The 24,489-nt window shown below is 36.8% G+C and overlaps 1 protein-coding gene across 3 annotated transcripts in view; it reads right to left on the reverse strand.

Moving 5' to 3' along the window:
• Window positions 1-1,200: 1,200 nt before the first annotated feature.
• The window catches only part of LOC105835202 (ubiquitin-conjugating enzyme E2 H), a 48,800-nt gene continuing 25,511 nt past the window's right edge, over window positions 1,201-24,489 (reverse strand). For 2 of the 3 annotated variants that reach the window (XM_036292753.1, XM_012678254.3), the window contains exons 4-6: window positions 12,569-12,736; window positions 11,329-11,457; window positions 1,201-11,090 (exon numbers count right to left, since the gene is read on the reverse strand). In XM_036292753.1, the coding sequence (XP_036148646.1) occupies window positions 10,954-11,090; window positions 11,329-11,457; window positions 12,569-12,736 (434 nt within the window). In that variant the 3' untranslated portion in view covers window positions 1,201-10,953. Of the gene's footprint in view, window positions 11,091-11,328; window positions 11,458-12,568; window positions 12,737-20,754; window positions 21,238-24,489 lie in introns of those variants that run through there. The other variant, XM_012678247.3, reaches the window with a different exon arrangement.

Raw genomic sequence — 24,489 nt, forward strand, 5'->3', positions numbered from 1 at the left:
GGTTACTGAAATTAAAAGTTAAAAAATCTCATAAATCTGAAATATAATTATAAAAATTATAGTGTGAATGAATTATGTATCTGTTAAAAAAAAAAACGTAACAGTTGTACAAGTAAAATTTATAAAAGTAATAAGAAATATGAAATATTTGTCGATAATATAGAAATCTAGAATCATATTTACATGTATATTGAGAGTGGTGCTATAAATTTCAAGATTATACCTACATAAATGACGTCTCATAAATCTACGTATTGTTTATGTTATGTTTACATGAATTTCTTTTATGTAGATAATACAATAATGTAATTTAAATTGAATTGTTATTCAATTTAAATTATTGTATGTATTATCTATATAATACTATGTATTATCTACATAGAAAAAAAAATAATAAAATTGAAACATTGTTAGTAAAACATGCAATGAGCCGAATAAAGTCCAACATTAAATAAGGCTCATTTTAATTTATACATTTTACCTTCTTAAATATTTTTATTTTTCTTTATTTAATTAGTTTTATTTTTTACTATTTACTATTTACGTAACGTTATTAGCCATCTTATGATTCAAAAACTATTGTAATTATTATTTTCCTATTTTTAATTTTAAACAATCGTCTAAACACGTTGAAATACTGTATAATAATTAATAATAATAAGTTTTACAAGTCATTTTTAAGCTTTAATTATTTTTTTTCTAAGATAAAAATGTATGCAAAAGAAAAAATGTATAAAATATAACAAGTAATAATATTCTTTGTTATTTAATATAATTTACAAATAATTTGTAAATTATATTGAATAACAAATGATGATTTTTAATTTTACAAATAAAGTGTCAAATTTATTTGATCCTTTGTGTTATACTTGTTTTATTATTTGTGCATTCTAATTTTTAGGAAAAGTTTATTCTAAGAAGACATTCTAATTTAATATAAATAATGCTTTCTAAAATTAAATTTTAATGCAATTTTTAACCAAGTTAGATTTTTATTCATGCAACTTTTAAATAAATTTGATAAACTGTTAATTGAATTTGATTTTGAAAAATTAACTTACCCAACCTTGCTGAATACTTTATAAATAACATTACTTTGGCAAAGAGGTCAAATAAGATAAAATTATTATGAAATAATGTCAAACAATGTAATTAACATAAGGATACATACAATACTCAATAAAACACGCACACGCAATATTGGTTCTTTTCATTTTATTGTACCAAAAAATTGCATCTTGTTCAATCATCATTAATTCAATATAATATATATATATATTTATTTATATTTATATTTATATTTGTTATATCTTATTTATAATAAATATTTGTAATAGCGTAATGTTCATTGTTTGTCATTGTTTTATTGTGTTCATGAACCATGAAAACGTGGATTCAGCAAGTTCGTAATCATCGTCGTCACGTGCTAACTAGAAAGACGTTCTGTGTGATTGGTCAGATTCGGGAAATCTGTCGAGTAAGAGACACGCCAGATCGTCGAATTATTTATATCTCAGCTCCATTGTCTGTTCTTTTTTTTTTTTTTTTCTTTCGGAAAGGCCAGATTATTCTTTTCTCTCGGCATACTCCTTTCGTTAACATAGCTTTTTTCTTCTTTCTGCTAACAGTACCAGCATCTTACATAGACGATTCATACATTGAAACAATAGGTACCTAAGGAAACTTTACATCTAGCTGTAGTGAGGCGCCCGTTCCCTTAAATTCATCTTTAGAATTATTTTTTTGAATAACTGCATAGCGTAAGTCCAAAAATGTATCACTTCTATTCTTCGGTAAAGTTAGACCTAAGCTGCTCAAAGTTGTTGCACGATATAATCGCGATGCAATGAAATCACGCAAATTCTTCACTTGCTATTATTTATATCAAGCTTCCCTTCCAAAAATAATAATATCTCAATTTACCATTAATTATAAATATTTCTTTTCATATCAAGAGAGAATACTATAAAGAATGAAATTAACATTTAAAACATCTCACGTAAACTCATATCATATTTTCGAATCATATTTCATCTAAATATTTTAACTTTAAATCTGTTCTGCATATTCTAAATTTTAATAAAGAAATACATTGTGCATTCTATTTGAATTGTTTCAACTCGTGTCACAAATGCAAATACAAGTCTCATTTCGCAAAGCTTTTGACAATACAATGTGAGACGTTTTAAGTACCGCGAAAATTTGCCCCGGTCAAACAGTTTTATTGTACATTATTTAACACGATATTTAACACGTTAACACGCCCATTTTAAAAGTCCCGCTCGTTTTTTTCTTCATTTTATCATTGACCAATTCAAGGATAACGGGTCCTTCACGAGCCGAAGCAGCGCAGCTAATTACCATATACCGTAAGAAAATATATGTACCTCTACAGACACCAATAATTCGATCTTCACGATTGTACATGGAACGTAGAAACGGTTCCCGAACAAATCCTCCGAACGAGTGTTCCGAGCTTTATCGTCGTCACATTATCCTCATCACTACGTTAGTTTATAAAGCTTTACTTTGCCAGTGTTAATTAACGGATATCTCGTCGATTCCCCGTAACCCTGCAGTACAGCAGTCTTTGTGCCAATTTTTTTTTCTTTTTTTTCGAGAGCTTTTAGCAGTTAATATAACTCGAACACATTACGAGGTTTTTTTTTTTTTTCAATGTATTTGTTCGGTAAAAATTTCCTTTAGCAGCTCTCCGGTCACGCTCTTCACGATATCGTCGTCAAACAAGTATGGCAGTGACTAGGAACCACTGGAGAAAACGTAACGTTACTGCAGAGTTAATGACGATCGCTGTCCACGAGAGAGTTAGTACAACTCCTTAGCATTTTATACATCGCTACATGTGTTACGTTTGAAAAGGGTCTACCAGCGATATCGAAATCTATTATCGAAAGAATCTGTCTCACTGCGTAAAAGCAATCGACTGAAGGATCGCGAGCACGCTGCCCGAGTCCTTCAATCTTCCTAATTTCTTCGCGGCACGCACCAAGATGTCTTTTTCATGGTTTGCTATTTCGAAGCAATCATCACGATAATCGTAATATCTAGCTCAAAATATCAGGCTCAAATAGACGTTTACGGAACGCCTTTATTAAATTATAATAATTTTGCTTTTTAGCGATATAAATAAATTCCATTTTCGTATTAGTCGTCAATGTAATCGTTTCTCAGTATTTTTCTCATATTCACGCATAATTAGTAATTTTTATGAGAATTTATTGTCTGCTTTCCAATTTTGACTTGACTAATTAAAAAAACGTATGCGTGCAGGCCGCCAAGAAAACGTCTCTTATTTTCAGCATTATGCTCTCTCTCATTCTCTCTCTCTCTCTCTCTCTCTTTCAGCCACTGTATCGTCATATAATTGAAATATTAAATCCTTATCTCATTTCCAGATGCATAAGCGAGCATAAACTTTTTCGTTCAGGAGAATATATATATATATAAACATATATATCCTCTCTCGCGTCACAAATTGCACTTAATTACATATGGCATTTCATTTTTTGTTTTTTCTCGCGTTTACAATTTTCTGCTTCTTCGCGACAGAGCAATCAGATTCTCTCACTTGGCGTAAGTAGCGCAAAACTCACCGGAATGATTACTTTATAATTTTTCTCGGACGCGCGGTAGAAAATGGCCTCGCTTATCTACGTGGAAATGGTTTAGGTACGTTCTTTCTCGCACAATCGATGAGTAAATGTAAAGCAGTAATAACACACGCGAAAGTCTGTAAATTGCGCCGCGAGCGCCGACATTGTCCAAAGAGTAACAAAACACCACGCGAGATTAATAATTCTTTAGTTTCGTTAATTACATCCCCGGCTTTGCCGCGGAATAACAACGATTGTGGAACGGCATTTAAATTGGCAGATCGGTGAATACACAGTACGCTTTATCGCGCTTGTCGCGTTGCGTTTGATTACTATCGTTCCGTGACAATGTCGGCGTTCACTAATTTGCAAATATAGCATACGGCTAGGTCATTCTTATCGCTGGATCTAAGTTTGGGAGATTAAAGTGGGCCTGTCGTCCGATTTTCGGCTGGATAAGGTAGCGAGAAATGGATCGTTGATCGCGTGATCGAATGGTGAAGTGAATTTGCCAAACTATATCGAAACACGGAAAAAGAATTGGCACCGAATCAACATTGTTTCATATAAGCAGAAGTGTAAAATCTTTAAAAGATTTGATAATTTTAGGCGCACATACAATTTCCTTACATGAAGAAACTTTGTATAATTTTATCAAGAAAAATATGTTTATTTATCTGTTTAATAATAACTTTCAATTTAAGTTAAGGAAAAAATCTCGAATAGGAAACAATAACAATATCTTTAAATAAAAAATTAAAAATACTGTTATTATTAAAACAATTACATGTGCTATATGTACGACTATCATAATATTGAAATACTTTTGTTGAAATTTAAAAACCAAATTCTAGATTGCTATTTTAAGTAATTTTCACTTTTCCGGTACTAATTCAAATGTAGTACAATTTTTACTATTAAAATTTTGATAATTTTAAATAATATTAATAAAATTTTCCCTACACACTAAAATGTAAGTGTTAGTTCAATTATTCCAATAACCCACGATCTATAAAGTAGATTTTTTTAAATTTCAATTATGTGATTGAATTTTCATCCAGAGTGTAGTGGCAACGTGATTATTCAGTAAAATACAAGTAACATTACAGGATCAAAGATTCTACATTCTTGCCTACAGCAATGTGAACAACCAATTCTTTTTCCGCAACAAGCGCATCGTCGTTGTCGGGCGTTTCGATCGTACAATCGTGTTCGATATAACGACTGCATTTCATCCTTATTACAACTTTGTGATCGATCATTTATTGCAAACGCGTCTGACGCTCGTGCCGACGTCCGGCACGCTCGCTAACATCGATGATATATAATTACGAACGAGTAGCAAAAATATTGCTGTCTCCCTGTCCCGATGAAAATATCTGAAGGTGGAGAGTACGTTTCCCTCTCTCTTTCTCTCTCTCGATTATCTAATTCAGCGTTTATCTCGCGCGAGAAAAACAAGATGTCAAATCAGGATACGTGCTCCGCCGGCGGAACAGGAGTAGCAGGCCGTTCATTATCTTCTTCATTCGCGTCACGCGTTGGAATTCTGAACGAGGTGCCTGCTATTTAAGCGCGTTTAAAGAATCTCTTTGATAAACGACCGCTCTACCAACTTCTATCTCCCTATTTCGACGTTCCAAGAACGCTACACGACAGAATTAAGTTTCCTCGTACAATGCTACAAAATTGCTACCTGACTATTCTGGCTCCGACATCCGAGTGTCTGCTTTTTCTCCTTCATCTTTTCTTCTTCTTTTTTTTCCTTTCTTTTTGTACGTTAGAAGTTAAAACTCCAAATATGATTCTCGCAAAAATCGTAGATCATATACGCTGTATATCGCGAAAACTAATATTTCACGCTGTGTGTCTGAGGGTGTAGGTAAGTGTAAATGTACGTGTGTAAATATACGTGTCGTTTGATCAAACTAAATTCGGGCAAAACGAATCTCTCGCCCTTTGATCACATATTGTTGACATAACTTTGGCAGAAACACGTGGCGACGCCCGTCGCCGAATTACTTCTCTCTACGTCGGAATTGTCATCCGTAATACTTACATCCTCGCGAAAAAGATTTATGATGGGACATACTAAGAACACAGAATATACAAAAAAAAAAGAAACCAATCGATCACAATAATCGTAGTTTCAAATTCTCTCGTTTCAATTCTCTCGGGCTTATAATTTATTATCACTTACGTAAATTATATTATGTTTCTCTCTCGTGTTATACGTAACGACTCCTTTGCATCCTTTAAATGTACGATTAATCGGAAAACATTCGACGGTATCTTAAGAAATTAAAAGGAACGACATAAGCAATGCGTCTTATGCGCGAGACTCTAATCGTTCTGTCAGGTCGCTCACGATTATAAAAATAATTGATTATCCATTATTTATGATCACAGAGGGGGAAAATTAAATGGCGACATGAAATCCGACATAGGATAAAGAACATGCAACTATCGCTATATTATATCATTGCAATACATGTATAAAAATATGCCTTTAGACGTCATTCAATGTTACAAAAAGGTTTGAACACAATAGAGGCAATGGATTTTTCGCATTATAAAACGAAATATTAGTTAACATTAATCTAAGCATTAATTCGATATCGTCCAATATCAATTTACATATACTGCGGAAAATTTTTCATCTTCGTCGTAATAATGAGCGGGCGCAAGTACGCGCGAATAGGGAAATACTGTAAAAACAACAGGATGTTTACTTAAATTTTGTAAAAAAATTCCTTGAAAATTCTTGGATTTTTCAAGAATTGTATTAAAAACTATAAATAAAAAAATAGTTTTACAACTTTTAAATAAATTAATTTTTATTATATCTTTTAATGCTCCTTAATCACACAATCCAAAATAAAAGTTGCCTTCTCTCTTTCTCTTAATTTTTATGATACGAGACATCTCTCTTTTAAATTTGAAAACTAAAAAGAAATAATATAAACTAAATATAACATGTAACTCACCAAAAGTACAGAATCAAAAGATAACAAATAACACTAATTTAAATGGATATATTGATCTTTTTGGCGCTGATTTTTTTATAAAAACTCACGAATCAAACAAGAATGTATGTGGATGTGTTGCCATATTTATTGCTCAAATGTCCATATTTTGAATTATCAAGAAAAAATTGATCAAAGAAACAAATTTATCAGAGAGACATAATAAAATTTAAATTAAAAAATTAGTTTTCCAAAAGTTCTCCTGAGTATCAATAAAATTTGATGAAAATAAAATCCATGATTTTCAAGGATTTTTCAAAAATTATTTTCCTAAAAATTTCAGGTTTTCCCAATAGTAAACACCCCGAACAATGCCAATGGTCGAAATGGAGACGCGTTACGCTATCAGTTGATAGGAGGAACAAACAACACTTGCAAAAAAAATATAAAAAATGATTATTAAAACTATTTTTTTCGCTCAATTAAACAATTCGTTAGTAAGACCAATATACATAATAGCTAATATAAAGTTATGCGAATATGTAATATCGATAATATATATATTTTTATGCGTATAACTAGTCAATAATTCTATATGTTACATATATAATTAGCAACGATGTGAGATCTGAGAGCACGACTTCAAACTCAATTGACACGATTCTGTGGGAAACGCACATTCTATCTAATAATCTTTTTTTTTTGGTTCTGAATGAACGAAGTCTAAAAGTACAGTGCCGACGAGACATTAGACGCGTTAAAGCTACGTACTGTGCTAACTTACAAAAATAAAATAGAAAAGACGCGTTTCCTGCGTGAGAGATACAATGCGAATAAAAGAGCAGCGGATAATTTTCCTTTTCTTTTTCTAAGTAAGTACAGCTGAGATAATTCTAAGTATTCACTCTGAATAGACTGTACATTCGTCTTGACATACATCCAAGTGACGCATATATCATAGCTTTGTTGATTGCACACCGAGTCTCGAAAAGCACGAAGATATTATAACAATAGTGAAGCCAATAGACGAGAATATTATGAAAGGTATGATGGAGAAACAACCGACGAATCTTGAAACGTGTCGCTTTACATGATTGCACAAACTAAGAGAAGAACATAAAAAAGACGGCACTGTTTCTGATAAACTACACAAAAACCGTACTGATTTCACTTAGTTTTAATAGCAATTCTCGAAACGGTAAATACATTGCGGTACACGTCGCCAACGGAATGAATTCGCTAGGAAACAGGCCGTGTCCACGAAAGTTCGTCTTAAATAATAACGTAATAACGTAAAGCGTGAATATCCCTACGTATAAATTATATATCATTTCTCGTTGCATAAAACAGTTGCAGTCTTTAAAAAAAAAGTGAGCGCAGACATTGCATAATACGTTAAAAACCTGGATAAGCTTTATCGGCAGATGAAGTAAATAAAAACTACACAAGAAACGTGCAACACGCAACGAAATTGTATAAATGTACGGCTAAAAAAAATCGTAACTTTCGTTTTGCTATGTACATTCTGAATTTGATTACTGCATTTATGACCGATACGGTCACGTAACGTAGTTACATCAACATCACGATATTGCTATATCAATTCAGTAAAGCATTGTATCTGCTAAAAATTTTGAAGAGAGATGGACAATTTAACGGTGAAATATTTTTCACGCTTTCTTACAGCTCTGTCTTATTGTATTTTTCCATTACCGAAAAATTATTGAAGCCTAGCAATTGCATTCGACGTTTTTCTCTATCTTTTAAAAACACATTATTCGGCAATTATTTTGCAATGCTTTAAGCACAACTAATTTCGTTCAAAGATCCGTTAACGCTAAATGCTCGTCGTATTCACTCATATATTTCAATAACTTTACGGGAGACCCATATAATAAGGCACGCTTTTCTGCCTGAAAAGGCACTGAAATATAACGTTTATACTTATGTATACCTATAAATCGCATTGCATACATGTAAATCATGCAAAGGAGGGAGATCAATTTGAAACGAGATACTATTGATCGAAGATTATTGTGCACCAAATGTTTGTACAGTTTTACATTTTATAAACTTACAGTTTTCCTACAAATTGCCAAATAATTATTTACTCTACTTGGTTCTTTTTGAAAATTTAAACTCGCTGATATATTATATATATTGTCAATCATAAAAAAAATTTAGTCCCTTTTCCTCGCGCTTTTCCTTCTATCTAGTGTGTACTTGAATTCATGATTTGCTTACTTCAGCGATGATACAACCACAATATTTTGTTTCTCGGAAAAACGGAAATTCCCTGAGTCCTTTGATTTCAATTTCTTTTTTAGTTTCTAGTATTCGAAATAAACTTAAAACTGCATTAGAGAGGATGGAAGTAATGATGAATTAAGTGGATGGTAGTTGTTCTTTTTTTAACGCAAGGGTATTTCCAGTTTTCACTTCTAGAAAAGCAAAGCATCTCTCAAACATTGTAACAAACCAATTCAATTTAATAAACGTCCTCCTCTTAATAACAATAATCTATATAATGAAATCTATAATGAGTCGAATAACAATGAGATTAAAATAGTACAAATTGACTTAAAATTTTCCGCGAGCGAATGTTAAATCGCGTCCGATCCGTACCCACCGGGATCAACTAAATCTACATTCACTTCCATGGGATGGACACACGGTGATGATAGTCCTGTAGCTTCGTTTGCTCGTGTCTCTTCCATGTTTTGCCCGTCCGATGCGCACCGTTCGAGACAGGTCGCCGAGGTTGCTTGAAACATATTAAGAGCCTCATTCGCATTCATTCTCCCGGGATAGTTCCGTAATCGCGCAATCTTGGACAGCGGCTGCGTCGTCCCGGCGTCGTTCGCGTGCGGCCGTTTGCGTGGCAGATTCGATCTTTTTCCCGCCGCCGACGACGACGATGTGGTGATCGGTCGCTGATGCGCAGCCCTACGGGGCAGGGGGGGAAAACGTTTGGGAATGGTGATGGCAGGAAAAAGGAAGACGGTGCTAGTACCCATACTCCATCACATTTTTGCGTGTCTCACTGTTGTTTAAAAACAAAAGAAACCTGAAACTGACGCGTGACATGCGCACCGGTTTTATGATCGATCGACTGCAAGAAAAAGAAAAAAAAAATTGTTGAAGACAAGCCCGTTTGCTTTTCCCTTCCTAACTAGGCAATATTCTTTACAAATTCAAAGAATGAAAAAAATGAATGACGATTACAATTAGCGATTTTGAGTGTAAAAATAATTTTCTAAATAGATGCTAACACAGTCTAAGATCAGTAAAGGAGTCGTTAGTTGCGGAGACAATGCGATCACTATATGCCAGATTTGCTCGTTTCCTTTTTTTATCATGACACATCTCTCCGCTGCTGCTTCGATCTTTCGATCATTATGTTTTTTGAATATCACAACGACGAACACGCCCGCAGGCGCACGGAAGAAAGAACGAACAAGGGCGAGAGAATCTCAAAAACCGAGGAAAACGTAACCGGGCAAATATGTCAGGTGTAGCTCTCTCTTTATCTGTCGCATGATACGTTACTGTCTCGAGACAGCGATCGCTGTTTAATCATAGATGGATGCAACAAAGGCACCGTCCAATCGATGCCAGCGTTGCGAAAGATTGTAATTTCGAATATCGACGTTGCGTATAACCCGATAAATACCGATGATAATCCCCCCTTCTCTCTCTCTCTCTCTCTCTCTCTCTCTCTCTCTCTCTCTCTCTCTCTCTCTCTCTCTCTCTTTCTCTCTGTCCCTCCTCCGTTTCACACCCTTCGTTTTTCTCTTCTTCGCCCTGAAAAGATGTAGAGCTTCGACTCTCGAAATATTTTCTACAGAGATTACGATTTACGTTCGCGCCAACACGCCGTACGTCGACAACCACGTGATAATATCGTTATCGTCGTCGTCGTGATCGTGGCAATTAAACGCAACGACTAATTAACGAATTAATTCAAGCAAGAGCTTGGACGAACGTGAGAGACATCGCCGTCGTGATAGAAAACGCCCCTCGGGATGCGCTCGGTTTAAGAAGAGCGCGATTCTCCGTTTTTTTTTTAACCTCGTTCGTTTCCGTCACTTTCACTCTCGCCGTGCCGGGGATGGTCGATCAGCAACCAACCCCACGGTATATGTATACGAGCGACGAGCGACGAGAGTAGCGACGAATGGGTAAAGGGGATCTCGTCACCGCACCAAAAGTGAGGCTCGGAGTCTCGGGTGTAAGCATCTATTTGGTAGTAGGACGAGCGATCGGGGATCTTACAGGGAATCGAGATGATTAAGGATATGGGTACGCGCGGATGTGTGTGTGTTTGTGTGTGTATGTATGTGTACGTGTGTGTGTGTGGGTAATATATTTGGTTACAACTCCATGTCCTGCGCCTCGTCCTCACTGAAGTCGCTCATCGACGACTCGCTGTCGGAGGACATCCCGTTGCCGGTGCCGCCGTTCTCCTGGTCCCTCAGCGCCTCCTCCGTCGCGTACTTCCTCACGTAATCTGCCGAGAGAGAAGCCAGAAACGGGAAATTGCATTGCGACCGTAATGACGTTACAAACGCACACACGCGGAACGAAAGCAACTACACGACAGAGGGGAAGGTCTCATTCTAAGAGGGAGACACGGGCCGATTGACGATGGATCTCGTAAAAGTCTCGTAATGATCCATCGCCCTCGTACCAACCGTGTCTCGCATTATACGGGAGGAAAAACTTTTTAAACCAGAGATAATACTCACCCGCTACCTTTTTCTTGTACTCTTCGGGTTTGTGAAGATACATCGCGGCAGCGTCGCCATTCAAGGGGTCGATTGGGTTGGGATATGTTAACAACTGAGGCAGGAAAGACTCGAAAATATTTGACAAGTCTGAAACAATGAAACAGCAAACATCAGAGATCGTTCTCTTCACGATGCCTCGTTCAACGGAACACTCTTTTTTTTTTTTAAGAAGCCATACCTATTACGTGCCGTATATACATCTACACAGAGAAAAATATTATACTATCAAGAAAAGCGGTTATTCAATTTATTTTTTTTTATGTAGCAAGTAACGGTTGTTTTTAACAAATATTTTCATAATTGTCTTACAATATATTCATCATAAATTTCACATAAACTTATCTCGTCATTAATTTCTTAAAAGGCAGGTCAAAACAAGGGTCTAGTTTTGCAAATTTTTTTGTGGAAAAATAAAAGGAGATAGAAAATTTGTATTTATTCCATTGTAAATATTATATTTTTCTAGACATTAATAAAAACTAGTAGTGCTTTTAACGATTCTTTTTTATGATACTTAATTTCTGGTCGCAACCAAACGACCAAAAATTTATAGTAAAAAAAACCACTATATTCACTTTGACCAACCGTTACTTTGTACAAACGCAATATTAAAAAAAAACAATTATGCCAAGCAATGTTTAAATTGTAAAGTTTTTACCATTTTACTTTCTGACAGGTACTGTGATCATCGTAAACAACGCTTTTAAAAGCATGATTTAGGAAAACTTTAATTGCCAATTAATATTATTTTTTAATAAAATTTATATGTAAAATAACACAACAAAGAAAAACATGATTTTTACAATGGAATAAACTTTTCTTTCGATTTATCTACAAAAATTTGCAAGTCAGATTCTTGTTTTAATATTTTTATACATAGAAACATATCAATTCTGCTGAAAAAAAAACTAAAAATTGAGTAATCGTTTTTCTTAGTTCACAGAAATGATATTTTTCTACGGTAGATATATATTGGGCTCCTTAATACACTGCTCGACTCATAATAAATACAAGAGATATATACATGTACCGTCGGAAAGCATATAACTCTCACGACTCTCTCAAAGCCAAAACTAAATTAAGTTACTTCCAACGAAACAGTTAAGTAGACGGCTAAGTGAAAATTGCGCGGGTACTTGGCGCTATTTACAGACTTGGCCGAATACATGATTTTAATAACGGTTAAATAAATACGTACCGTAAAGGGCAGTCCAAGCCTGGTTTATAACGTCCAGACACACCGTGCCCGAGACTTCATCAATGTTGGGATGGTAGACCTTGTTCATGAAACCGATCGAAGGTGATTTGAAAGGGTAGTGCTCCGGCAGGTGAACCCTCACCTTCCATATTCCACCCTCGTACGGCGCTGCAACGCAACGTAACGCGATCGTATAAGTCCATTAATTGTTATAATTAAATCTCATTATCTTTACACGTGCGTGAATGTGTGCGCTAATTAATCGACATAAACGTTCGTAATAATTAAAGTGTCACCGCCACATTTAACATAATTTCACAAAGTATTTTAATTAAAATCGAATACACATATTGACGGATAGCACGTATATAAATCCAGAGTTCCTGTAAATGCGTTTGATATCGCTAACAAGTGAATCAATGATCGATTTATCTTTTTGCAAACGTTTCTAATTATTGCCGCTGTTTACTCTATTACCAGTCAGTTTTTCACTGGAAAAATTACAGTTTGCACGTTAATTATTTAGCTGAATTTCGATGCGGGCTGTTAAACTAAACTAAAAGTGCCGAACCCTCCCTCCCCCCCCCCCCGAAAATCGGCCCGTTGTTAAATCGAGGTGAATAACCCGAAAAACCTCGTCGATACCCCGTCGAAATTCGTGTCATCATGTTTCGTGGCGGCGATCACGGGCGCGTAATCATTCCTCATCGCACTCGCATGACTCGGCCTCGCACGAGAAAAAACAAAGCGTATATATGCGTTAGCTTACGACCGCAATTCCCGCCGTTCGTACGCGCAAGCAAGCAATTGCGCGTACAGTTATCGGCGATATACGATTGCTGGACGCAGACGGACGCCGACGAGAGCGCGCTATCTCGTAATTTGCGATAGATCCGAGGAAACTGGAACGTGCAACGGTAAAGCCGCTCTCCGGGATGCCCCATTCGTCCGGGAAGAAGAAAATAATGTTCGCAGCGCGAGGGGGGGGGCCGTCCATTGTGGCAGAGGAGCGCGGAATGCGGCTGTTTTCGGTCGAAAGTTCGCTAAGAGCTTTCCGCGCTTTCCGCAAAGTAAAGATCGCGCAGCTCCGCACGATAACTACACAGACGATGACGACGACGACGGTATCTCTCGCGAGGGATGAGGACTTTAAAGAGCTCGCGCGCTTCTCTTTCCTGTATAAAATTACCCTCCAGCGAAGGCACTCCCCTTTTCAACCGAGTCCTCTCTTTCGACTCCAATTAGAGTGGTAAGAATTATATGCTGGCAAAAAAAAGAGTTTGGTAACAATAATCAAGCTCTGGTGAAACAATTAAATGTTTAATTAACATAATCAAATGTAATAATAGCAGCCAATCGTTTATCAAACAATTATTAAATTGGTTATTTGGTTATCTTAACTCAATATTTAATTGAAACTATTACGCAATTTGACAAAGCTTAATAACTATAAGCTTACTATTACCAAACTTTGCAAGTCATATCGTAAATTCGGTTAATATAAGCAAGTATTTAATATTTAGTTAAGATAATTACTTAATATAATTATGTTAAATAAGCATTCAATGAGAAAATGATTTCACCAAAACTTGATTATTATTACCAAACTGTTTTCCAAGTGCACATTTCGTATAAATTATTAAATTATTTATCACACAATTCTTTTAAGTGTTTATTAATTTTTTTTTTTTTAAATAAACTATAAACCAAGTTTATTTTCTTCGATGCAAGACAGTAGGATTGGAGTGACGTATAAAGCTACTTATCGATTTGCGTAGAAACAGGCCGAGCCGCGCGCGTTTTACTACGCTACGCCGGCTACGCTGATGCAGAACCGTGGGAATGCATAATGACGAATTTACTCAACATTCGTAAAACCGACAAGAGTGCTCGCGCACCCGCCAAGTCACGCCACGTGCCGTGAGAACGATATACCTTTAAGAGGAAAATGACGAGCGTAATTCGACTTTGTACGTCTTTGTTGCATCGCATTGGATAATCAAATTGGACTCGTCATCGTGTCAATGCGTCGCGACTGACACAGTTAATTGCAGGAATAATGGACGATTTAGCGACGATCGATATACAATGTCGCGTGTATAATTAAACCTTCGATAAAAGAACGAAGCCAATTTCGTCCGAGCCAAGTACACACAAAAACAAGCTAAAAGCCGCGTATCAATTAATTAATCGAACAGAAAAGAAATGTAGAAATTGATTTGAATTCCCACTGTAGCGTTATATTCATTGCGTCCGCGGGTATTTAATTATTCCGTAGAAATTGTAACAATGATATATCGCCGTGGCAAACTGCGCGGTATCGGAAAGCTGAAAAATTAAATCCTATCCCATACGCGTACGTACTGTGCGTGCGCGTTTCAATTCCCATCCCGACAAAGAGCTAAATGGAATAAGACAACTTTTTCTACGGACGAAATTCCGTCGGACGGCGAAAGTTTCCGAGGAAGCCATCTTTGATCTCGTTTCCCTGTTTAAGGGGAAACGCGCGCCTTTTCCTCTTTCCATAATTTATACATTTTTTCGTCGGGATTTCAGACAGATGAGCGCAGGGTATCGATCATGTAATTTTTCTTCTAGGGCGGAAAACAATGAAAAGTGAAAAGTTTCAAGCCACTGTCTCTTTCCATTCGAACACTAATAGAAAGAGATAGTTACACGAAACTTCTCACTCTTTACGTTTCCGTTCTAAGAAAAAAGTTGCACGATCGCCGCCCAGGGGAGCACGATCCCGCATCCCCGCGTTTGAAATTAAAGTCAATCCCTCAAAAGTCAGTAGGCGACGCGCTTCGACCGCGCATTCACATAACAGCGCGTGTCACATTGTTGACAAAGTACCCGCTTAAATTCTCAAACGGCAAATCCACTACCGCACGCATGTTTACGCGTATCTTGCGTTTCTCCCTGGGCCGGTCACGCCCAGCTGGCTGGCTGGCTGGCTGACTGGCTGGCTGACTGGCTGGCTAGCTGGCTAGCTGGCTCTCGGCTTCAAAACGCACGAGTTGCGTGCGAGCGAGCAAGCGAGCGCGTGCCCCCGCCTCAGGAAACGTAATCCACCTGCGCGCGTGCACCATGCACGTGTACGCACGCTCACGCGTGTCTATTGCGCCAACGGATTCACGGTGAAAGTATCAATACCCACGCGCGAGTCCGGTGTTGTATCAGAATGCGAACGTGAATTAAAGACCGTTATATTGAAATTTAATGGACGGCTTATTAAACATATGTACAATTTTCATGACATAATTTGCATTAAAGCTCGTTAACTGCGGCACGTGTCGAATTTCCAGTCGAAAAATACCCTCGATAAACACGATGTACACGTGAAATTCCGATCGAAGCCGACAGGTTCGTTTCCGAGGTTCGTTTCCGATTAATAAATAAGGACAGCGTGCGAAAAAACAAGCGCATAACATTTTTAATATATCTAAATACATTTGAAAACGCAGAAATTAATTTGCTTATTAAATGAATAATTGCGACATTCAAACTCGTGCCGTCGAACATAACCGTTATTATCACTGATCGTAATTTTATTCTCGTAATTCCAATGCGATGAATTAAAGGCATCCTGAAGCCAATCATCAATATTTTTTATAAAAAAATATCTTTGAAAATTCTTTAGCTTTATAGAATTCCAAATTCCTTTGCACAATTAAAGTACGCACAAAAATAAAGAAGGGCACAAAAATCAAAAGGCAATTTTATTAGAATTTTTAATTCCGTAAAGCCATTTCAAAGATATTGTATAATAAAAAAATTTTTAAAGATCTAGAATAGACTTTTTTCTAGACTTTTAATATTAGTTACACTTGCACGATATTATTCGTATATGTGTTATTTCTACTCTCTAAATTGCAATCAGTGTATTATCACTGATTTGTAGTGATATACTTATAACTGTGGTAATTAGTGATCACTGTCTTTTAGTGATTTTCGCTTTTGATTTAATGTAGAATCACTGAAAAATTAGTGTACATACATATTTCACTGATTGACAAGTTATAAATCTATCACTAAAAATCAATGTATTTTCACTGACTTTACTGATTTTTCACTAATTTAGAGAATACAATTTTGTGCGTGCTTTAATTCTGTAAAAAAATCTTGCATTCCATAAAATCAATTAAAAATGCAGTTAAAATAGAAAAACAAATAGGTCTTAGGATCCCCTCAACACGTTTTGCTTCTGCTTGAAAAACTATTGCCCCGGATAGGAAAAGAAAATAGGCAATGAGGGTTTTCTCCGAGAGCAGTAAAGACGAGTAAATTGTGCGAAAGGCCGCGACTTTTTCTCACAATTAACAGCATTAATAGCGATTCGAATTCTAGAAGAAAAACTGTGAGTTCCGCTTGGGAAAGGCTTGCCAGTTGAATGACCGATGCCGTCATTCCTGCACAGCGATAATTTCCACGCGCGCGGTCTCGCACTTTCTGGACTCCCCCATATTCCCGGGAATACCCGCTCGAAAGGTATTGCAGCACGAGCAAGGTATTCATTTTACACCGCCGGAAACGATCCGCGGGCATGCTACTCTTTTATTCGCGCGTTTCGATCAATGCCCCGTGTGTGTCGACCGCGGCGAATCTGCGAAAAAATACGTCCGCTTTCGTTCGAAACAAAGCGGGAGAAAGCGCAGATGGTGTAGTCCAATTGCTTTCTAAATTCGACGAAATTACATCCTCGAATCGATCTCGACGTTATATCGTATTTGCGATAAAAGTGACGACGGCTTTCGAATTGCGCGTTTCGAGTAGCAAATGTGCGTAGGTGTGTGCAAGTCTAAAAAAAAAAGCGATAGATAAAATGATATCTAAAAAGTTATCTTTCTCTCTTCAAACAAGACGGCTAAGCTCCTTGGTTAGGTAAAATTTGCAGCGAAGATACCGACTGACGCAACTGACGTACGAGTTACAAATAAAAATCCATCGTGCGAATAGACGAATGCAAATATGAGAACGCCTTTTTTTTTTAAACGATATGGACATAAAGTCTCTGATAAATCTTTGCACGTTACACGCTTGCGAGAGTTTTCAATGCACAGTAATAAAATTCGCGTCCTCTCGGCGCGAATATCCGTATATTAAGTTTTATCTCTATCCAGAGGCACGTGATACAATATGCACGTGCGCGTAGCAACCCTCAAAAAAATCATGAAGTTCCATTTCCGCTTGTTGCGATGCACACATTGTAATACTGTCTAAAACCGGAACAGTGAATCTGTACGACAATTTGCGCGAAAGAGCTCTCGTCTGTTGATGAGATTTCAGTTTTCAACCGTCGAGGAAAGATCGTTAATCCATTGTTCTAATTTAAAAACAGTTTTAGATTGAAAATAGACTTTCGTCAACATAATTTCGATGAGAGAATATAAAAGACGCACGATTTCAAGGATGAACAACAGGCGAGATAATTTCATTAAATTTATATTACACACTCATTATTAAACAAAACACCAACCGAATCTATCGAGTGATTATGATCCGTTGAAGGATTAATTTTATCGAGAAGAGACAGAGAGCTGGACGACCCGCGTTCGCGCGTTGCAATTTTTATTCACGCACGTGCCTCTCACGAAGATAAGTTTTTACCCGGTGGTCGTAAATATCGAACATTTGCGGCTAACCCCACGGGAGACGGATGCACACTGCCTCGCGTTCGCGTGCCGATGCAGACGTAGGTGCAGATGCAATTCAATACCGGAGGAGGCCGTCGCAGCTGCGCTTGGCCCACTGACCTACTTTATTCGCGTTTCCGCGTGTGCGACACTTTGTCACGGTAACGTAAAACCAGGATGCAACTTCGCCGCGCCTTCCAGCTTCCTATCCGTTTCTGCGCCGTTTCCGCGCGAGCCGTTTTCGAAGCTCGCGGCAGCGGTTCGGTTGAGAGAACGCACGACTCCACGTTGCAATTACGTAAATGGCCGAGCGATGATGTACGCGCCCTTGGATGATGACGTGGCCTCCGAGATCACGGAAAAGGCTCGTATACGAGGCTTCAACGAGCCTTCTTTTTTTTAGTCCTTTGTATATAAAGAAGAAATAAACGGAAAACGTTTAATCAAACGTGTAAACACAGTAGGTGTCTTGGAAGGCGACCCGTTCAGTTTATTGTTTGGACATTATCTGACCCTACATTGACATCTTCTTCGGTATCATGCTATGCTGGTCAAGGACCAACAAGTAACGCTATCCTTTCGCTGCAGCTCAAATTCACGTTTTAAAAATAATGTACTTCGAATTAAAATAATATTTTCTCTAAAAACAAAACGTATAGCTCGTATAAAAATGTCACTTTAAAAGCCAGAGTATATTAAATTGAGATAATTATAAAAGTCTAGTAATAAATATTATATATATATATAATTACTGGTTAAAAATTTTCAAGTAGCAAACTTTAAGAGAAACACTTCAAGAAAAGTTTTCTCTGATTATGATGATTCCTCACCTTTATCAGTGGTAACGCGGAAGATAAATGTAATTTAAATTCACCGGAGCAGCTGCTTTGCGACAAGTTTTTTGCTGCTAAACCATTTAGGCAATTACCCTGGTGAAAGCACGTCTCGTCGTTTTCAGAAGAAGAGAGGCCGTATCTTAATCGTATCGAAAGTATTGCTTCAGTCGTTACTTTAACTAATGTTAAAAATTATCTGTTGCCTTTTGCAAAGTGAAATTTCCAAGAACGACTGCCGCAAGACAGAAGAACTAGACTAATTTTACATAAACGTATTAAACTTGGCTCACGCCCACGCGCGAGCTCGTTTCAATCCAGTGTTATTCTGTTTAATTCCTGCGATTAACAATTCATTTACGATCGGATCGACGAGGCTACGAGAGAGGGCGAGAGAGGAGGGTCCCTTATGCGCGATATAATTTCCAGCGTGACGCAAGCACAGCTTCGGCGTGGAAACTGGGTCGGGTAGAGGAATCTCGAAAAAGACCCGCGTGGTTTTTGTTGCTATCCAACGAAGGAGACAGGTCGTCATTTTTCATCGGTTTCAACGAACGCTTTGCTGACTCTCATCATTAACACTCGCCGGCCAACAGAAATAATAAACGAGATAAAAACTGATATCTTTTTGAGAACATACTCCCGCGACTGAAAGCTTTTTGCGCTCGAATGCAAATAGGTCAAAGACATAAGCTGATATAATTCCAGGGACAACAAGTTTAACCGTGAAATTAATCAAATGGTTTTAAAATTCTATAAACAAACTTGTAATAGACAAAAAAGGAGGAATAGCAGCGATAAAAGAATGAAAACAAACTTTTCAAGAATTCAGAATTACATATCATTAACTAGAAATGCAAACTTTTATTTATCTCGTTGCGAAGCCCCTCACATTTATTAATTGATCTAATATCAAAATAGTTTTTCATACTTCTTATCTTTCAATACAATTGTGATACAGTGAGCAGGCTATGTTAATCGCGAGCCGTGTCCGGCGGTATACAAATCTTAAAGAAATAAATCATTGCGAGGAAGGGAGGGTAGGGTAAGTTATTGATTAAGCGTTTGCGACATCGTGGTTCAACGCCTGATAAGACCAAAAGACGGGATAGTTTTTTCCGTCAATAATTCCAATTGAAAGGACATTGACGCGCTGCGTGAGCGTGTAGCGAGATGAGCAGACCCTCCCAAAGGTTAAAGTCATCGGACTATGTAAACAATTTGTCTCTGGCGCCGAATCAATGTGCAAACGGTTCATTGGAAAAACGAACGGTGTGAAACGGGCGTAAAGCGCTCTCCACGTCGGACAGCGTGGCATAGAAACGGAGTTATTATTTGACACCAGTCGATAAGCAAAGTCGTCCAACTTTTTTATCTATAGGCTTTGGATATGTATTTATATACAAAAAGAGAGAAAGAGAGAGAAAGGAAAAAAAGAGACTTCAATCCCTACCGCGATTATCGATGAATGGAGTTTTCATGATAAATCCCTCGATAAATTCGTGAGGCCGACTCTTGCTTAACGTGATGGATGATCGTCATTTATCGCGGCTTTCCCAATTTGCGATATCTCCGACGCCTTTAGTAATTCAATTTGTTGAGGAAATTGATTGATGGAATGATGAATGAGAAAGCAAACAATAATTAAATTTCTGTTGGCGCAAACAGTTTCTTGCGATAGCGAACAAATCATCGTTTCTGAGATCACAAGCGTTACCTGACAATATAATCGTCGTCATCGCGTTCTTGAAAACTCGCGATCCGACAAAGACGGCCACGTAGGTGGACGTGATTAAATAACGTCGAGCATGAATGTGCCAAGACACTCCTTTTCGAGAGAATTCCACATCTTCCATCGGACTTGATCACTTGAATCGTTCATGGGAAAAACAGGAAATAATTTCACGTTAGCACATAAAAAATGTACAACTGCAAAAATTTTTTCAATGACAAGATGCACACTAAATTAAGGATTTGACAATAATAATCAAACGTAGATGATAATTATCAAATTTTAATAAAATAGTTTTAATTAAATTTATAATTTTGGTTTATATAATCAAATAATATTTAATAACCGGTAATCGATTAATTACTACACTGAGGGAAAAATGTTTGGTATTTGAGACTATAATTGCATGATGAAATAATTATGATTAGAAAATCCATTTTTTTATAGATATTACTGTTATAATGTTAATAATAATCTTATTCACGCAAAAAATTTCAATTATATATAAAAAAATAAAATATTTTCATATATAGTATACATGCAATCACAATTATAGTAAATATAACAATTTTTTAAATATTCGCTTACTATACGTAGTAACCAAAGCTATAATTTACATAATTAAAATAACAATAAACACATAGCTGACACCGAAAGTGAATATAAATTATAGTAATTAATTTATGATAATCACAATCTTTTTTTTCTTTCAAGTATATTATTATGCTTAATTACTGTTAATATTAAATTATACAAAATATTACGAAACATTTAATTATATTAACAAAGTTTTTAATTGCAATAATTTCACCAGAGCTCAATTATTATTATCAAACTGTATTTTTCAGTGCACGCTCGAGCGACGTCGACAATGCCTATTACAAGACGATGAAAGACATAGTGTGGAAATTTCGTTGACGGATAATTGCAGGATAGAGAGAACTCGCGAATAGAAGACTTTTGATTTCTGTGGAAACGCACGATGACGACCGTAATTCTACCGTGAATCCCACATAAAATCTTACGATCTACTTCCCCGCATAAGTGCCCGACCGGCGAGCGCACTCTCCACCGCTTGGACGAGGATTCTCCTCTTGCACTTGAGAATCGGACGGGGACACGACGTTGGAAGGTTTCCGCTCCGCAAACGGCGGTATGATAATTAGACCTTGCCGGTGCTAACGACGTGCTAGGCTGAACGGCGATTAGAATTTACTTGTGTAAGTCTCGAAACTCGCGGCGCTGACACGTATACGTCTCCCTGATCCCGAGCCGCGGAGCATCGATCTTAGGAAAATAACTGACGGCTGATGTCTGCCACAAATGAAACCCGATGCTTCGCGAGGAAACTCTCCTACCGATAACTGCGTTAGATCCAGGAGGTATTAAGCCGACGGTAATATTATTCCATTAATTAGATTTTATTTTAGCGGGTGACACACCGCGTTGCGATTGAAACAAGTTGAATATTGAATTGCGGATACAGAAATTGATACTAGAAACTGATAGTAGAAATTGACGTGTAATTTAATAATAATGACCGAAACCGTCCTTTCAACCGTCCAGATATAGAATTAATCAGCACCACGTATTTTCTTACAATCGTCATCATATTTTATGAGCTCAACATCATTATATATGTTCACATAACGACGCGAGCCCGCGATCAATATTCGTGTTCGGTTACCGCGATTTTCGTATCAAATGTCAATTATTTTCGCTAATGAAACGTGGAACGAGACGGCAACGTGGCTTTCTATAGCGCAATAGCACGTCCGCCTAGAGCGACTTCGTTTCACGAAGAGTTCAACGTCAGAGCAGCGCGGTCGAGAACTATTAATGGAATGGGGAAGACTACCGTTGTAGAGCCGACGTACGTTCTTTATCAAGCTGTGAACAAGACTGCATAATTTCAACGTTAAAATTATCCGCCCGCGCGCTTCAATGAAGCTGGAATAGCGTGCAGAAAGCGACGTGTATTCTGGAGCTTAATCCAGGTTTGCGTTTAGAGCGAGAGCAAATATACCGCAATATCTACGTAGCAACCGACCGTGCGAGAATCGCCGAAAAATTGTGTGCCCTCAGTTTATCTCATTTACGTAGTGCTTCCATTTCCACGATTACAGAATTTCAACCCTGCACTGAGAAAAAAAATTCAAAATGTTAGTAAGCAAATGTTACTTGTAACGTTTTCTTCGATATTTATTGATTATTAAAAAATCTGGATTGTGATGATGAAATATACATTTGTGTGATTATCTTTTTTTTCTTATTAATTGGTTTATATTTGCTAGGAATAACATTTCATTTTAATGAGGATTTATTATAGTAAAATATTTTTTTATTTCACAAATAAATGTTTAAATATCTCTTTCTCAGTGTCGAAATTAAAGTAATATTTGACAAGATTAATAACATCTTGTTTATATTAAAATTAACGTTAGCTATTCTAACTTGTAACCTATACACTGAGAGAAAAATGTCAAAGTATTGGGAACCAAATATTTCTTGTGATGTTTTCTTTGATATTTATTCGTTATAAAATATATTTATTTAAAAATTTATTTGTAAAAACGAAATATACATTTCTATGAAATATTCTGTGAAATATACTTTTGAAATATATTTCTGTGGAACAGAGAAAAGTGATGTAAAATATATTTAAAGCGATAACATTTAACGTGCATAAAGATAAATGATTTATTTATTAGAAATAGAACTTTTATTTTGCCCTATTTAAATAAACCATTTATTAGAAATATTTAAAACTTTTTTATGGGAAATAATGTATATTCCATTCCAAAAATTTTATTCCTAAGAAATAAAACAATTAATAAGAAAAATGAGATGTATTTCAGAAATGTATATTTTATTTTCACAAATAAATCTTTTCATAACAAATAAATATCGCAGAAAATGTCACAAAAAATATATGATTCACAATACTTCGACATTTTTCTCTCAGTGTATAAAATAAAAATGTTTTAAAAATGTAAAAAAATTCTTAAATATTCGGTTAAATTTTCACTCAAAATTATATAAATGAAAACACTATAAGTAGAATTAATCTCAGTTTAACTTGCTTTTTATCTTTTTCTGATTCTCACCGTTAGAACCAGAAAAGGATAAAAAGCAAATTAAACCGAGATCATAATTAATCTGCACTAATGGAAATGGACATTAGACCAACTAGATCAATAGGAACATCGACCAAACGATGTTCAATCGATACGTTGCGTAGAATTACGCGAGTTAAATTATGACACGATTCCGAACACGGCTCTCGCGTCTATATCGAATTGTTGCCAGACAGAACGTTCAAAGATTCATCTCACGACACGAACGTCATAACGGGCTCAAAGAATGCAACATTTAGTGGGAGAACGTTTTGCGCAACGCTCGCCAAGCCGCAAGATGCTTCCTCTTTGTCAATCTTTCTCGAATGCCACCGCCTCAAAAGTACGTCCGCTGCCTCGGCCTCGACGGTTAAAACGTTCTGTATATTTCATAGGACACAACGAGCGCGTACGTTCCCGTAACTCTCTCAACGGTCCGTTGTATAGTACAACAGGGTCGGCTCTCCTAGGGCGAATGCCGAATGGAATCCTCGGGCGTGTTGGAGCATCGCGCTAAAGTGGGTCATCGCGCGCGGCGCAGCCGAACGCGCGGCTATCCCCGATGTACATACATCGTCAATCGCTCGTTTACAACCATTCCCGA

Source organism: Monomorium pharaonis, chromosome 10 (genome assembly GCF_013373865.1).
Source record: "Monomorium pharaonis isolate MP-MQ-018 chromosome 10, ASM1337386v2, whole genome shotgun sequence".
Classification (NCBI taxonomy): Eukaryota; Metazoa; Arthropoda; class Insecta; order Hymenoptera; family Formicidae; genus Monomorium; species Monomorium pharaonis.